Source organism: Penicillium soppii (genome assembly GCF_028829465.1).
Source record: "Penicillium soppii strain IBT 18220 chromosome Unknown utg000003l, whole genome shotgun sequence".
Lineage (NCBI taxonomy): Eukaryota > Fungi > Ascomycota > Eurotiomycetes > Eurotiales > Aspergillaceae > Penicillium > Penicillium soppii.
In genome coordinates this window covers 2864972-2879585 of record NW_026643233.1, presented here as the reverse complement: position 1 = coordinate 2879585, position 14614 = coordinate 2864972, and the positions used below count along the sequence as shown (strand labels likewise).

The 14614-nt window shown below is 49.5% G+C and overlaps 8 protein-coding genes across 8 annotated transcripts; 7 read left to right on the top strand and 1 right to left on the bottom strand.

Annotated features, from left to right (window-relative positions):
• Positions 1–242: 242 nt before the first annotated feature.
• On the top strand, positions 243–1552 carry N7529_003225 (uncharacterized protein; the record flags this gene model as incomplete). Its single annotated transcript, XM_057238752.1, has 2 exons — positions 243–911; positions 962–1552. 2 exons carry the CDS (start codon positions 243–245, stop codon positions 1550–1552), a joined length of 1260 nt encoding a protein of 419 aa, XP_057101363.1.
• Positions 1553–1589: 37 nt separating this feature from the next.
• On the top strand, positions 1590–2078 carry N7529_003224 (uncharacterized protein; the record flags this gene model as incomplete). Its single annotated transcript, XM_057238751.1, has 1 exon — positions 1590–2078. One exon carries the CDS (start codon positions 1590–1592, stop codon positions 2076–2078), a length of 489 nt encoding a protein of 162 aa, XP_057101362.1.
• Positions 2079–2352: 274 nt separating this feature from the next.
• N7529_003223 (homocysteine S-methyltransferase family protein) lies at positions 2353–3426 on the top strand (the record flags this gene model as incomplete). The annotated part of the gene is made up of 2 exons (XM_057238750.1): positions 2353–3225; positions 3286–3426. The coding sequence occupies 2 exons, from the start codon at positions 2353–2355 to the stop codon at positions 3424–3426; spliced, it is 1014 nt and encodes a 337-aa protein (XP_057101361.1).
• A 133-nt stretch (positions 3427–3559) lies between these two features.
• Positions 3560–5272, bottom strand: N7529_003222 (putative amino acid permease; the record flags this gene model as incomplete). The annotated part of the gene is made up of 2 exons (XM_057238749.1): positions 3560–3676; positions 3740–5272. 2 exons carry the CDS (start codon positions 5270–5272, stop codon positions 3560–3562), a joined length of 1650 nt encoding a protein of 549 aa, XP_057101360.1.
• A 2649-nt stretch (positions 5273–7921) lies between these two features.
• N7529_003221 (uncharacterized protein) lies at positions 7922–11056 on the top strand (the record flags this gene model as incomplete). The annotated part of the gene is made up of 4 exons (XM_057238748.1): positions 7922–8139; positions 8184–8496; positions 8549–10239; positions 10288–11056. 4 exons carry the CDS (start codon positions 7922–7924, stop codon positions 11054–11056), a joined length of 2991 nt encoding a protein of 996 aa, XP_057101359.1.
• A 239-nt stretch (positions 11057–11295) lies between these two features.
• On the top strand, positions 11296–12028 carry N7529_003220 (HPP family protein; the record flags this gene model as incomplete). Its single annotated transcript, XM_057238747.1, has 2 exons — positions 11296–11499; positions 11558–12028. 2 exons carry the CDS (start codon positions 11296–11298, stop codon positions 12026–12028), a joined length of 675 nt encoding a protein of 224 aa, XP_057101358.1.
• A 1206-nt stretch (positions 12029–13234) lies between these two features.
• Positions 13235–13493, top strand: N7529_003219 (uncharacterized protein; the record flags this gene model as incomplete). Its single annotated transcript, XM_057238746.1, has 2 exons — positions 13235–13282; positions 13308–13493. The coding sequence occupies 2 exons, from the start codon at positions 13235–13237 to the stop codon at positions 13491–13493; spliced, it is 234 nt and encodes a 77-aa protein (XP_057101357.1).
• Positions 13494–13543: 50 nt separating this feature from the next.
• On the top strand, positions 13544–14506 carry N7529_003218 (terpene synthase family protein; the record flags this gene model as incomplete). Its single annotated transcript, XM_057238745.1, has 3 exons — positions 13544–13639; positions 13699–13934; positions 13996–14506. 3 exons carry the CDS (start codon positions 13544–13546, stop codon positions 14504–14506), a joined length of 843 nt encoding a protein of 280 aa, XP_057101356.1.
• Positions 14507–14614: the final 108 nt, after the last annotated feature.

Genomic DNA, 14614 nt, shown 5'->3' with positions numbered 1-14614 from the left:
AATACTAATTCAAAATAGATGGAGTTGTTGTAAAAAGCAATTGAAAACCTATTACTTCCTTCAACTCTCTTTCGACAATCCTTATAGCTCAAGGTGGGCGACCTCGGCCCTCGGAAGGCCCAAAAGGTCCGCATCACCCCCTCAGCGGACTCCATCCTTAACAGTCTCCAATTCTCCACGAGCCGAAGTAAACCACTGCGAAATCGATTCTTGAATAAATTAATTAGGACAACTAAGCGAAAATGACAAAAGACAACGCCAACCCATCAATCAAAGGCAAAGACCAAGCCACAAACCGCCTAAACCAAGTCTCAAGCCATATATCCCCCAAACAACCAAGAACAAAACAAAAAGCGCAAAACACTCTCCCATCAGACCACTCAGACGTCCTCTCCCAAATCTCAACCCTCCGAAAAATAGCCAACACACCAAATCCTACCCAAAGAGGCTACATCCGCCAAAAACAAGCGGGCAAACTATGGGTACGCGAGCGCATAGAAGCCCTTCTAGACCCAAACACCTTCCAAGAAATCGGCTCCATCTCCGGCACGGTAACGTGGCAGAAAACCGGGCCGCAGCGCGAGAAGCCAACAGCCTTCATCCCAAGCAACAATGTGCAAGGCGCGGGCCTGCTGCGCGGCCGCAAGGTACTCCTCACAGCGGACGATTTCAGCATCCGCTCTGGACATGCCGATGGCGCGAGTACCGGGAAGACGGTCTACGTGGAGAAGCTTGCTATTGCACTGCGTGTGCCGGTTGTTAAGCTTGTTGATGGAAGTTCCGGGGGTGGCAGTGTGACGACGATTCGGAAGGAGGGGTGGAGTTATTTGCCGCATGTTGCGTCGTTTCCGTATGTGGTGCAGCAGTTGAATTTGGGGATTCCGAATTTGGGGGCTGTTGTTGGGCCTGCGGTTTGTGTTTTTTGTCTGCTTCTTGAAGGGGTCGTGCTGATTGAGTATAGATCGGGCTTGGTGCGGCGAGGGTTGTGTCGTGCCATTTCTCGGTGATGGCGGGCGATATTGGCGCTTTGTTTAATGCTGGGCCTAAGGTTGTGGAGGGCGCTACTTTTGAGGAAGATTTGGGATTTCAGGATCTTGGGGGTCCAATGGTCCATTGTACTAATGGGACTATTGATAACCTTGCTGCTAATGAGGCTGAGTGCTATGAGCAATTGAGAACTGTGTTGAATTACCTCCCGAATAGTGGGAGTGAGGCACCGCCGGTCGTCCCGTGCTCGGACGATGAGAATCGTGAAGATATCGCTCTGCGCAGTATTATCCCGCGACGACAGGCGCGCATGTATAATGCGCGGTCGATTATCACATCGGTTGTTGATAAAGATTCCTGGTTTGAGATCGGTGCGCTGTGGGGTCGTACTGCCATCGGTGGGCTCGCTAGGCTGGGAGGACGGCCAGTTGGAGTGATCTCGCTGAACTGCGAAGTGAATGGAGGTGCATTGGATGCAGCCGGGAGTCAGAAGTTGACCAGACTGCTGAAGCTGTGTGATGTGATGAACCTCCCTATTCTGCAGTTCCTGGACGTCCGTGAGTAAATTCTTTTCAGCGAACAATTTTTGGAAACAGGCTGACATGTTTGAAGCGGGCTATGCCATTGGCACCGTCGCCGAGCGCACGGCGACGATGCGTTGGGGCGTCGAACTTGCGAAGGCCTACTTTAGCACCACCGTGCCCGTCTTCAATGTTATTACGAGGCGTGTGTTCGGTGTAGCCGGCGGCGTTATGTTAGGATGTCGCGATCCGGTCATGCAGGTTGCTTGGCCATCTGGGCAGTGGGGATCGCTGCCTTTGGACGGTGGTATTGAAGTCGGGCATCGACACGAGCTGCGTGAGGCTGAGAAGCTTGGCAAGAAGGAGGAGTTGTATAAAGAGTTGGAAGAGGAATATCTAAGGCTAATGAATCCCGTTCGCACAGCTAATGCCTTCGGGGTTGAGGAGATCATTGACCCGAAGGACACGCGGAAGGCTTGCTGTGCCTGGGCGTTGCATGTATATGAGTTCCTTATGAGGGAGCGATTAGCCGATCGGGCGTGTGGAAAGCTGCAGCCTTCTTTTGCTTGATTCAAGTTCGAAGTTGCGGACCAACCGAACTGGAGGCTTTGTGTCCACCGCTTGATCAAGCAACAATAAATTATAATAGCTTCGCAATGCATACAATAACATCAGAATCGCAAATTCCAAGCACAAATGGCATCAGAATCTCATCTCCACTTTTCCTCCCCAAAATACCCTCCCCAACCGCTCCTCAGACGATTATGTAACGCCCGCATTAACCTTTATATATCAAACCCAAAACCCCCACCAACCACATTCAACTCCAATCCCCAAATCCAAAATGGCAACCGTTCAAATTCTCGATGGGGGCCTCGGCACCTCTCTAGGCGACCAATACAACATAAAATTCTCCTCATCCGAGACGCCCCTCTGGGCCTCGCACCTGCTAGTCAGCGACCCGGCAACACTCGAAGCCTGCCAAAGCGACTTCGGGCACGCAGGAGTCGACATTCTCCTAACAGCTACGTACCAAGTCTCCGCCGCTGGCTTTGCGCGAACCAAGACCGCGCAGCACCCAAACGGGATTCCGCGCGACGCAATCGCGCCCTATCTCCGCACGGCGGTTGATGTGGCTCGCCGCGCGAAAGTGCATGACAGCGCGCGCGTCGCGCTCAGCCTTGGGCCTTATGGCGCTTGTATGATTCCTGGACAGGAGTATAGTGGGGCTTATGATGCAGAGCATGATTCTGAGGAGAGCTTGTATGCTTGGCATCTTGAGCGACTGAGGATGTTTGACGAGGCGGGAGTTGTGGGGGATTTGGAGTTTGTTGCGTTTGAAACTTTGCCGAGACTGGATGAGGTGAGGGCTGTAAGGAGGGCGATCGGTGATTCCGGGATCAAGTTGCCGTTTTGGATTGCTTGTGTTTTTCCAAGGGATGATGAGCTGTTGCCGGATGGGAGTGCGGTTAGGGAGGTTGTTGAGGCGGCGTTGAAGCCTGGGGACGGCCCTGTTCCTTGGGGTCTGGGGATTAATTGTACTAAGATGCATAAGCTCCCAGGGCTTGTGGGCTCATTTGGGCAGGCTGTTAAAGAGGCTGGGGTTGAGACGCCTTGTTTGGTGCTTTACCCTGATGGGACTAATGGGGAGGTTTACAATACTACGACGCAGGTTTGGGAGAAGCCGAGCGAGGCGGGTGATAATGTGAGTGATAACGTGAGTACTCAAGGTTGAGCCATAAGGACCTGGGGGCAAATTCGCTGACTCGATATTTAGCGGCCTTGGGAGGTCCAGTTGGCCCAGGTGGTCAATGATTCGTATGAAAAGGACAATTTCAAGGAATTCCTTGTCGGTGGATGCTGCAAGGCTTCTCATCATGATATCAAGAAGCTTGGGGAGCAATTCAAGACCAAGTGATGAGTGTGTGGAATGTCTTATTTACGAAAAAAAATGCCATTTGGAAGAATGAATATATATTCAATGAAATTTTGTACATCGCTTATGTTGAATAGCCAAAATGGCATGCAAATATTATACATCATGAAATCATTTAGAAAAGCCAATCAGTGAACTTTTTCCATGCGCTGTTATGCGGATTTTCATCCGGCATAATCTCTCCATCCTGGAGACGACCTGACCACAAGTCAATATTGGCAGATCGTTCGAGCTGTGAATCGATGTTAGTAAATCTCACAAGAAATATAAGATGAAAACAGCGACCGAAACTAACCTTGGTGCGGTAATAAAGCTTCCAGCAAATGATAGGTACGATGAAAATGGGAATACCGATATACGAAGCAACAAAGTCCGACGTATTCCAGTTACCCTTCAAAAAGACAGGGAAGCCGGCGACCAAAGTGATGATGGTGGAACCGATGAAACCCACCCAGGCGGCATAAGGTTGAAAGGGTGCCTTCCATGGGAGAGTGTCTCGGCTCACATTCTGCTTCTTCATTGCGGCGAAGAAGCGAATGTAGCAGAAACAGAGAGTTGCCCAGGCAATCAGTCCAGCAACAGTGCTGAGGTTGAGAAGCCATGTGAATGCTTGGGCGGCACCTCCACTGCCAAGACTCAGATAGGCCAGAGGGCCAAAGAGCCAGGCGGCGATGACAGCCACGTATGGCACTCCCTTCTTGTCCACGCGTCCGAAGATCTGGGGCAATTGGCGGTCTGTGGTCATGGCGACGATCATGCGCGATCCGACCCAGCAATATGAGTTACCGGCAGACCAGGCGGCGATGAGAATGCAGGCATTCACAATGGAAGGGAGCGCACTGATACCGGCGTTGGTGATGGCAATGACGAAAGGCGAGCTGTTCGCGTTGTCATCGCCGGAGGTGAGTCCTGAAGATCTCGGGTCGACAATCATACCGATGAGAAGGGCTCCGAGAATGTAGAAGAAGGCGATGCGGTAGGTCACTCGGCGGGCGGCCTTGGGAATCGCGCGGTGTGGATCGACCGATTCGGATGCGGTGATGACGACGGTCTCGACACCGATGAAGCTGAACGAGGCGTTGACGAAAGAGGAGAGGAAACCAAGGAAATGACCCGCGGGACCGGTGATGCCGTTGTAGTTTGTCCATGGGCCAGGGTTGTTCCAGAAGCGGAAACCAATCGCTTCACCAGTTGGACCACCGCCGGCAGTGATCACAATGGAGACAACGACAAGACCGAGGAAGCAGAGGACCTTGACAGCGCCTCCGAAAACCTCGGTTTCACCATAAAATCTCACACTCATCAGATTGATCGCCAAAATCAGCACCAATCCAACCGTGATCACCACTGCAGGCGTTATATCCGTCCAATATGAAACAATGACAGCAGCAGCCGAAACTTCCGAAGCGATAGCAATCGTATAACAATATCCGTATGAAATTGCAAGCGAGAATCCAACAGCCGGGTCGATAAATCGGGTCGCCCAGTGAGGGAAGGATCCAGCGGTAGGGAAAAGCGTCGCCAACTCAGCGATACTCTGCATAACGCACCACAAAACTCCACCAACAATAATATACGCGAGCAGCAAGCCCGCCGGCCCAGCTTTAGCATAGGCAGATCCAGTTCCGACGAACAGACCAGTTCCAATACCACTGCAGAAACCAATCATGGTGACCTGGTAATTGCGCAGACGGCGCTGCAGCGCGGCGCGACCGCCCACGTTGAGCTCGAACTCGGCTTTGGGGTCGACATCGTAGTCGAAGTCCGCGCCGGGCGCTGACTGGACTTTGTCGTCGTTAAAGCCGGACTTTTCGTCGTTGGTTCCCATGATTCCCCGCGTGTGGCCCCAGAAATGAAGAATGAAACTTGGAAGTTGGGGACTCTGTTCTTTTTCTTTTTCTCAAATCTTAAATCGGCTTTAAGCACGACATTGGGGGTTCCGTCTTCGCGCCGGTCTTTTGCTCCACCGCGGGGAGTTCATTGGGTTGTATGCCTCCGGAGCTCGGCCTCTCCACTTTTTTGGGAGGCGATTGGGAGGCGATTGACTAAATTTTTTCTTATTCGCCATAATCGCGATTAAGTGCTAATCAGTCAATGTCTCATCTGCTTTCATGGCATAGACTTGGGGTATTATAACTGGTTGATTTGCTCTTGGACAAAGGGGAATTGGAGGAATGTACTACAAGACGCATCTGGAAGAATTTGCCACGTTGAGCCGTGCAGAAACTTAAAAAATAAAGATTTAACCCTGAATTATAAGGCAAGAATGAAAACCTGAGGTGTCGATCACCTAAATCTGGTATTCTGCGCACCGTTCCGTCGCAGATCTCGAGAAGCTTAACTGGTCTTTAATCCATGTTGTGGGAGTGCGAAATAGTATAACTCCAATGGATGTATATGGAGGGATGCTTGAGGCTGGACACTCAGAACCACAGCCTCGTGCCACCGATGAATAGCGCACAGCTGCCTCCAATGTATCTATATTAATTATTCTGAATATTTCCTATGGTGAATCTCGAGACACGACTGTTGTGAAAATAGAACCGTCAAAAGAAGATCGAACTTCAAAGTGGTTGACTTGGAATTTTTTCTCACCCCGCACTCTGACCACAGTCATCCACTCGAGATGCCATGGCCATGGTGCTTTCCCCTTAGACGGGATCAATCACTGAACAACAAGCCAGTAAGTATACTATGGAAGGCTGTCTACAAATCTTGGGCCACATCTATATATGTATGTGTTCTAAACACCATCATAGTCATCTCCACCACTTTCGACGAGTAACGAAGAACTTGGATTCAAGTTGCTCTATGAAGGACCAGGGCCAATTGAGGTTGAGTATGTATCCAACGTCTTGACAAGTCTACCCAATGCAAGCTAACAATGGTGTAGCATTATCGCTGTTCATGGGTTGAATGGCCACCGGGAAACATCATGGACAGCAGCTAATGGTGTAAATTGGCTCCGAGATCTGCTACCAGTTGATATGCCCAACATTCGAGTTGCTTCATGGGGATATAATATATCAGCGGCAGGGAATTTTGCAGAGAAACTATCCCAGCGATCAGTATCCGAGAAGCTGATCTTTGATTTGTGGGACATGAGATCATCCTCAAATGTATCAACCTGACTGGCTTGTCTCACATTCATAATTGGACACACTGACAAATGGAAACAGACAATCAACCGTCCGATTATCTTCATCGCGCATAGCTTGGGAGGAACGATAGTAAAGAGTGTACCTATCACCATTCCTGCTAGAAAATTTGCCGTTAACCATCGACAGGCTTTACTATATTCCAACTCGGCACAAGAAACAGCCTCTTTAAAGCTTCGCAGTATCAAACTCTCAACCTGTGGAGCAATATTTATGGGAACGCCAGAGCTGGATTCAAGACTTGCAGGACTACAAAGTTACTTAGCCGGCGCAGCAGGATCGGGGCAGGAGTCAACCGATATATACAAGGAAGCACACTGGCTAGTTACTACTTTACAGAACTATGCGTTAATAAGCCAGCAGATCTGGACCTTGTTTATTCACGAAAGAGCAGAACCCTCATCGACAAAAGTTACATCGGATCAGGTGCGAAGATGTATCCATTGGCGTTTCTATTCGAGTTCTAACATTCACCTCGCTGTACAGGCTCGATCTTCCCATGTTTTCATCAAAGCTGATCATGGTGAAATGATCAAATTTGAAACAGTCTCTGAGGGCTATTTGCAGGTGAAAAATCAATTGGATTTTGTCTTGAAAAAAGAGACTTCCGCCTAATATATCAGGCTTCAACATGAAATTCTTGCCTGAGGCCATGAGTTCCCGTTCCGAACGGTCATCACATGCATAATGCACCCGGGAGATATATTAATGCAAGCTGCCTAACTGTTATATGACATCAATTTTGGACACGAGTACTCCGCACTCCGTAGACATAGACAATTGACTCATTAATATAACGTTGTACCTGAGAATTAATAGGGGAGCCCCTTTCGGCGTCCAATTTCCCAATCCGGCACAACATTCGATAGTCCCTGAGAGGAACCAAAATATCTCAAGTCGATAAAATTACCTAACTAATTAACGTCTTCAGTTAATTCATCCAAAGTGAAACAAATAAAACGCCCGCCAAGCTCAAAAATTTCAATACACAATTTTCACGCACGCGGTGCCAAGCCCCTCAAGTCCGTTCTAACGCCCTAGCATAAAAGCCCCGGGGTAATTGTGCACTATCTAATGCGCCGATCCAAAGACAATCAGGCAAATCGAAAGGCCGATCCATCCATTCCAGACAATTTTTTCCAATTCAAAAGACGAACAAATTAAATAATCTCATCAATAGCGCCGATCACTTTTCTGCCCGTCAGAATCTTATTCGGCTCCAGGGCTCCCCCTCATTCCGACCCGTTCCCGTCTTCTCCCTCTAAGACATAATCCCAACTTCTGCTCCTTCAACGCAGCTTCCATGCACTGTTCAAGTGATGTCTGAAACCGAGTCGCATCGAGATGCTCGGTCATCTCCGCCGGCCTCTGCGCCGGCAAAGACCAAGGCAAGAAAGTTGCCTGGATGGCTGGATCACTTCAATGCGCGCGATCTCAAAGTGCTCTTCCGCTGCTCGCTGGCGGCGTGGGTTGCGTCGCTGTTGATCTTTATTAATCCAACTCTGAGCACGATTGGCAGTGCGACGTTTTTCGCAACGTGAGTTTGACATCTGCTTGTGGTATCTTGCGCTGACGATCTAGTTTGGTGCTGTTTATGGTGCCCCCGACCGGTATTGTGTTTATTTTCTTGCTGGGTGCTCTGACTCTTGTAGTTGGTATGGCTCTTGGCTGGGCATGGGGTGTCGTCGCTATGAAGGCTGGTCAGGCTGCTAGACCAGCGATTGAGACTCAGGCTAGGCTGCAGTTGCTTGGGCAGACCGCGTATAGTACGGCTAATGCTACTGGACAAAGTCTGGCGGCTGTTCAGCAGGTGCTTGTTTATACGGGCTTTATGCTCGATGCTCGTGTTACTGCTGTCTATTACTGCTTGATTTGCTTTTTCATTTACGTGATGGTGAAGATCTCCATCCAACGGCAGGATTGACCATGCTAACCTTTCTCGTCAGGCTCGTATTCGCGCAAAGAATCCCAAATTTGTCCTGCTGCAGATTTTTGGAACTATTATTATCGATGTCACGTTAACTATTGGCCCGCTGTTGCCATCATTCAACGGAACTATTCCCAAGGTTCTAGTCGAGCCAGCTGCTATCGGTATTGGACTGGGGTTGGTTGCTCACTTCATCTTCTTTCCTCGATCTACCTCCCATGTGGTGCTCGATGGAATGGAGGGTCTGGTACGCCTACTCAAAGGTCCTCTCGATGCCACAGAGAGTAGTCTTCTCAAAGGCGAAGATCTGGTCCTTGCAGATCTGCACGCAATCAAGGCGAAAAGCATCGCTGCTTACAAGGCCATTGAGCCGGCAATCGCGTTTCTACCATTGGACTTCTCCGTCGGTTGGTGGGGTGCCGACGACGTGAAGAGCATGAAGCAACCCATTCGTCAGGCTTTGATGAGTAGCCTGTCCTTGCTCGAGATTCATATCGCCCGTCTCGGTGGACACGCAAAGCTGGAGAAGCTGCACCAAATTACCATTGATCGCGATTCCGACACCGAGTCCCAAGCAACCGGACAGGAAAAGAAGCGCCCGCGCGAGGTTGGCATGCGCCAATTAATCGAGAGCGTCAGCCTAGTCCAATCCCTCCGCAGCCCAGAACATGAATCCTTTCGGTCGGAAACCATCGATGCACTTCGCGAATCAAGCAAAGAAATCATTCCAGCATGTCAACATGCCACAGAGCTCGTCGCCGAGTGCATTGGTACTGTCAACAAGCGGTGGATCGGCCGTCCATCCAAGGAACATCTCAACGAACTATACGAGCGCAGTCAGTCCGCGCTGCAGAATCTCCAGTCTCTCCGAGAATCATTCGCCACGGAAACTACAGAACGCCTCATTTCCACACATGGCGAAATATTCGACGAAAAGGGCATGCTCAAGTCCCTCGATGAGTCCTCAGTGCACAGATTGAGGGGCATCACCATGGGAATGATCTTCGAAGAACAGGTCCTCGGTGCCGTGAATGGATGGGAACGTGTGCTGGGCCAACTCGTCGCTCTCCTGAAAGAACGGCAGAAGGTCAGATTGTGGCTACCGAGAGGTCTGCGATATGCGGTCAATTGGGTCCGTCGTAAGAACGCCGTTGCACCTATCCCAGCAACCTCGAACCCGATCGTTGATCCCGATGTCGCGGAAACTCAGTCCAAGGCGGCGCAGCAACATCTGCGCATCAGTAGAGGGTACCGTGCTAATCGGCGTAGTGGAATCGGAAAGGCCATCATCGGTACCTATCATTGGTTCATTAATCCAGATGGCCTTTTCGCTTTGCGCATGGTGGTTGTTACTATCGCGCTCGCTATCCCCGCTGCTATCCCTCACACTGCGGGGTTCTATTATCGAGAGAAGGGACTTTGGGCTCTTATCATGGGCCAAACCACTTTGGTCATCTATATGGCAGACTTCACTTTCTCCCTCCTCAGCCGAGCTATCGGTACCATCGTTGGCGGCCTGTTGGGTCTCGCTGCGTGGTATATTGGTTCAGGACACGGTCCTGGGAATCCGTACGGCCTGGCCGCGATCATGGCAGTTGTAATTATCATTATCATGTGGGGACGGATTTTCGCTCCTCCCGCCATGATGCAGGCTATGATAATGGCTGGTGCGACCTGCATTTTGGTCATCGGCTACAGCTATGAGGATACGTAAGTAAATTTAGCCTATATAGGGCGTGCTTTGCTAACACTTCGTAGACACATCCCAGCCTACGGAAACCCCGGTTGGGGATACAACGTCTTCTGGCGACGACTCGTTCTTGTCCTTATTGGATCCGCAGCAGCACTGATTGTACAGCTATTTCCTCGACCGCCGTCTGCATCGCGCCACATCTGCAAGTCTCTTTCGAACGTCATCCGCTCCTTGTCCGACCACTACGCTCTCCTCCTCTCATGCTGGGGCCAAGGGCGCGAAGAAGGTCTAGCAGCAGAACAGCTCGCTCTCGACCTCGCAGAAACTCTCACCACTTTGGACGGACCCATTGCTCTCCTCCGTTTCGAGTTCTCCAGCTCACCATTCGATAGCGAGCGTCTAGGCCAGGTGAAATCGCTCTGCCAAGACCTCAATCAGAACCTTGGTCGCCTGCTCTACCTATCGGCCTCGCTACCAGAACACCTTCAGAGCCGCCTTGCGCGCCAAGCAGGTCTCCTGGACCACCGCAATATCGGCGACGTCATGGCCGTCCTTGGTATAGTTGAACAAGCGCTCAAAACGGGCGACCCTCTACCAGAGGTCCTCCCTACGCCTCTGCTGAAGCGCTGCCACGATTTCTGGCAATCGCGCCAGGTCGACATCACCCTCAGCATGGACTTGATCCGCGATGAAAACTACCGCCGCTTCTGCGTGGCTGTTAGCGCTTATCTTAAATTCCTCGCCGCGGTCGATGACCTGGTGCTGGTGATGAAGGGCACATTGGGCGAGTCGCACATTGTTAGTCGGGAATTGGTGACTGATCAAACCGTATAATGTAAATATAGTCTTTAATAGGAAATAGTGTGCTATAGTAAGAATAATAATGCATATAAAATTATGTGTCATAGAAACCAAATACCCCCAAATTCCTCCGCACGACCCGTTTTCTCCAATTTTTCTTTCTCCTCACCCCAATTCTACTCCGTATCGCCTTCAATGTTTTTAATTTCTTTCTTTTGATCCTCTAAATAACCGTTAAACTTAATTCTAATATCAAAACCCGCTGCGCGGTCATGTCTTCCCGCCTCGCCCGTCTCCCCCGGTGGCTGAGCCACTGGCTAGGCCACCGCCCCGAAACAACCAAACCACTTCCACAATATCAAATCGCCCTATGGTCCTTCATAACCGCCTTCTGCGGCCTCTCAGTCCTTCAAGCAATCTTCAATTACTCAAGTTACTTCCAAGACCGCCACGTGCCCGGCATCGTCGCATCCTATGTAAGTGGCGAAGAGGCGAACCGGCAAAATCCAACAGGTGACTAACAGGCAGAAAAAGGGTGCATCCGCCGTGCTTGTCTTCGGCGCAATCGAAAGCCCCCTCGCCCAGCCGCGCGCGCTGGTCTTCGGCCACTTCTTCAGTGCCCTGGTCGGTATCTGCATCACCAAGCTCTTCAGTCTGATGCCTGACCAGGCGCGCTTCGAGTCCCTCCGCTGGCTGGCGGCTTCGCTCTCCACTGCCGTGGCTGTTGTTGTTATGCAGTTGACTGGCACTACACATCCCCCTGCTGGTGCGACGGCTCTGTTGCCTGCTACTAATCAGGAAATCTGGGAGCTGTCCTGGTATTTTTTGCCTGTTGTCTTGCTGTCCTCTGTTATGCTTTTGGTTTGTGCGCTGCTGTTCAATAATTTCCATCGCCGGTATCCGGTGTTTTGGATTGCGCCTACGCCACCTAAAGCGGCTGCTGCGCCTGTTGTTTTGCAGAAGGATGAACATGAGAAGGAGGAAGAGGCCAAGAGTCCTGTTTGATGGTGAAGATGGGAGGGAGATACTAAAATTACTTATACATCGTGCAAGTTATAACTGCTAGTTGTATGAGATGTATATATAGATCTTTGTTAGCAAGTATATCATTAATACAGTATGTGTACCTTAGCTTTAAGTCTGTATATCGATCAATCTATCGATAGATTGATCGAGTCCCACACCAACGAGGATCTGGAAGGGAGAAGGGCCATTGAAATGGTATTAGCTAGCTAGAGACTAGAGTTAAAAATGTAAAAGACAACTGTCTTTTCTCACAAGTAAATTGCTCCTAGTCTCGGACATGTAAATGGGTGCCAGTTCGTACTCCAGTCATTCACAGCTCAGGGCGAGTCTTTTGGTGACAATATTACCAGCATTTGAGTTGGGACATCGAAACGATACACAGACGATCCACCACCAGTCTCGTATAATTTCGTCAAAGCATCTTCATCAATGTCTGCAAGCGCCACGACAGCACTTCAAAAATTTGGGTTATTCCAAAGCTACATCATCCTTGACAGATATCCCGGCTTCCAAAATTAAATATGGTCTGTCGAGTACAAGCAAAATCGGAACTAGCCTTGGTGTTTCATTGGGTTTCCTACTGATAGCTGTCACATCGGGCGCATTCATTCTGAATCGACGAAAATCTATCAGAAGGAGAATGGGAAAGCCCCCGCAAGAATCCAGATCAGCAATGAACTGGCTATAAATTCAGTATGCGAGAATAGAGATCCACATCATATGATCCTGTCACAGATGGAGACAATGGCTTCACTTGTCAGTTACCCAGTCATGATCAAAGGTCGACAGGAACGGAGAGACGGCTGAGTAACTTGATGTCCATTGAGCGAGTGTGATTGAATTGATTTACTTATTGAGCTGCAAGGTACAGTACGTCCCGAAATTGGTATCACCACTTCACGCCCAAAAACCAATAAACAGAAATAAACAAAAACGGAAAATGCATTGGCCACTTGTGATCAAAAGGTACAACGCATTTCTCAATGAAAGGCGATCTGCTCTTGAATCAGCCATCCCTTGTCCTTGTAAACCTATTGATCAGAGAGCACACCGCAACTAGCGCAAAGTGAAAGGCAGAGATTGGGGCCCACCGAACACGTGTCCCTTATATTCCTTTAATATATAGTACCATGCTCCCTGACACATGAAAGTCGTCCTATGATACCGATCGTCCAGCTCAAAAACATGGCTCCCTATTCCATACAATCTGACCAGGATGAGATCTCTTACCTGGTGAGTCGGCAAACCTCTGATATAGATGGATTTTGCCATGAATACCCATTACGGTGTCACAAGCACGACCAGAAAGCAAATGAGGGATCTTTTCGCTGTCGCGAGGACTGGGCGAGATATGTTGGCCCACTTGATCGCTGGGCCAACTGCAATCCCTACCACGGGAATTTTGTATCACTCGTTCTACCGTTATGCAAACCCGGAAGACTAGCGCTCATATCCTATTTCTGTGAATGTGAGTTCTTTGCCTCATATAAGATTATGGGTTTCGGAAACGACGAGCTAACATTGGCATTCACGTTGCTAGATGCCTTTCTTCTCGATGACAATTTTATGGAACCCTTGTTCAAAGCAAGGGTAAGCAACGGAACCTTAAGCGTTGGGGATAATTGCAACATATACTGAGATTGATAAAGAAGGATGCAGGTGACATGAGCGAAATCGAAAACCGTACAATGCGAGCGGCGATCGGATCAAAAAAAATAGAATCAAAGATACTACTGGAGCTTTTATCAACCGATAAGTTGTGTGCTGAAGTTGTGGTCAAACATTGGAAGAGTATGGTGGAGACAATCACCTCCCACGACAAACGCTGCATCTTCGACGACATTGAAGAGTTTGTTAAATATCGAGTTATTGACGCAGGTGTCCCGTGAGTCCCTCTTCCGTGAATACTGTATGAAAGGTATCATTGACCCTTTAAATCTACTCAGCTGGTTTGATACGCTGATGCGATTCGGTATGGGCTTTGTCTTGTCTGAGGAGGAGGAGAAACGTGTGGGCCCTATTGCCAGCCTATGCTATGCGGCGGCCGCTCTGGCTAACGACTTTTATTCTTTTGATGTTGAGTGGGATACACTGCAGGGACAAAAGAATTCAGAGCAACCCGCCACCATGACGAATATTGTGTGGCTCTACATGCAACGGGATAATCTCTCTGCACATGATGCGAAGGAACGGGCTCGCCAAGTCATTCGCGGCTACGAAAAGAAATTTCTGCAGGAAATGCATGCCTTCATCGCAAATGAAGAGATCTGTTCTCCCAAGCTACGAATTTACTTAACAGCATTGGCACTTTTCATCCCAGGGAACGTTACTTGGAGTATGAGTTGTCCTCGGTACAATCCGGAGCTTTGCACCGAGGCAGAGGCTTTGCTGCAAAGTGATGCCAAACCAAGCTATTCGAGCATCACGAGAAGCCTTGACTCGTGTCTAAGAGTCTAAGTCATCTTTGGGAGGAAGCTGCCTGCTCCATTTTGAAAAGTGAGCGTCTTCCTATTGCTCTTCGGGATAAATAGTCCCGAAGACTAAGCAGGTTATCTGGTTCACTAG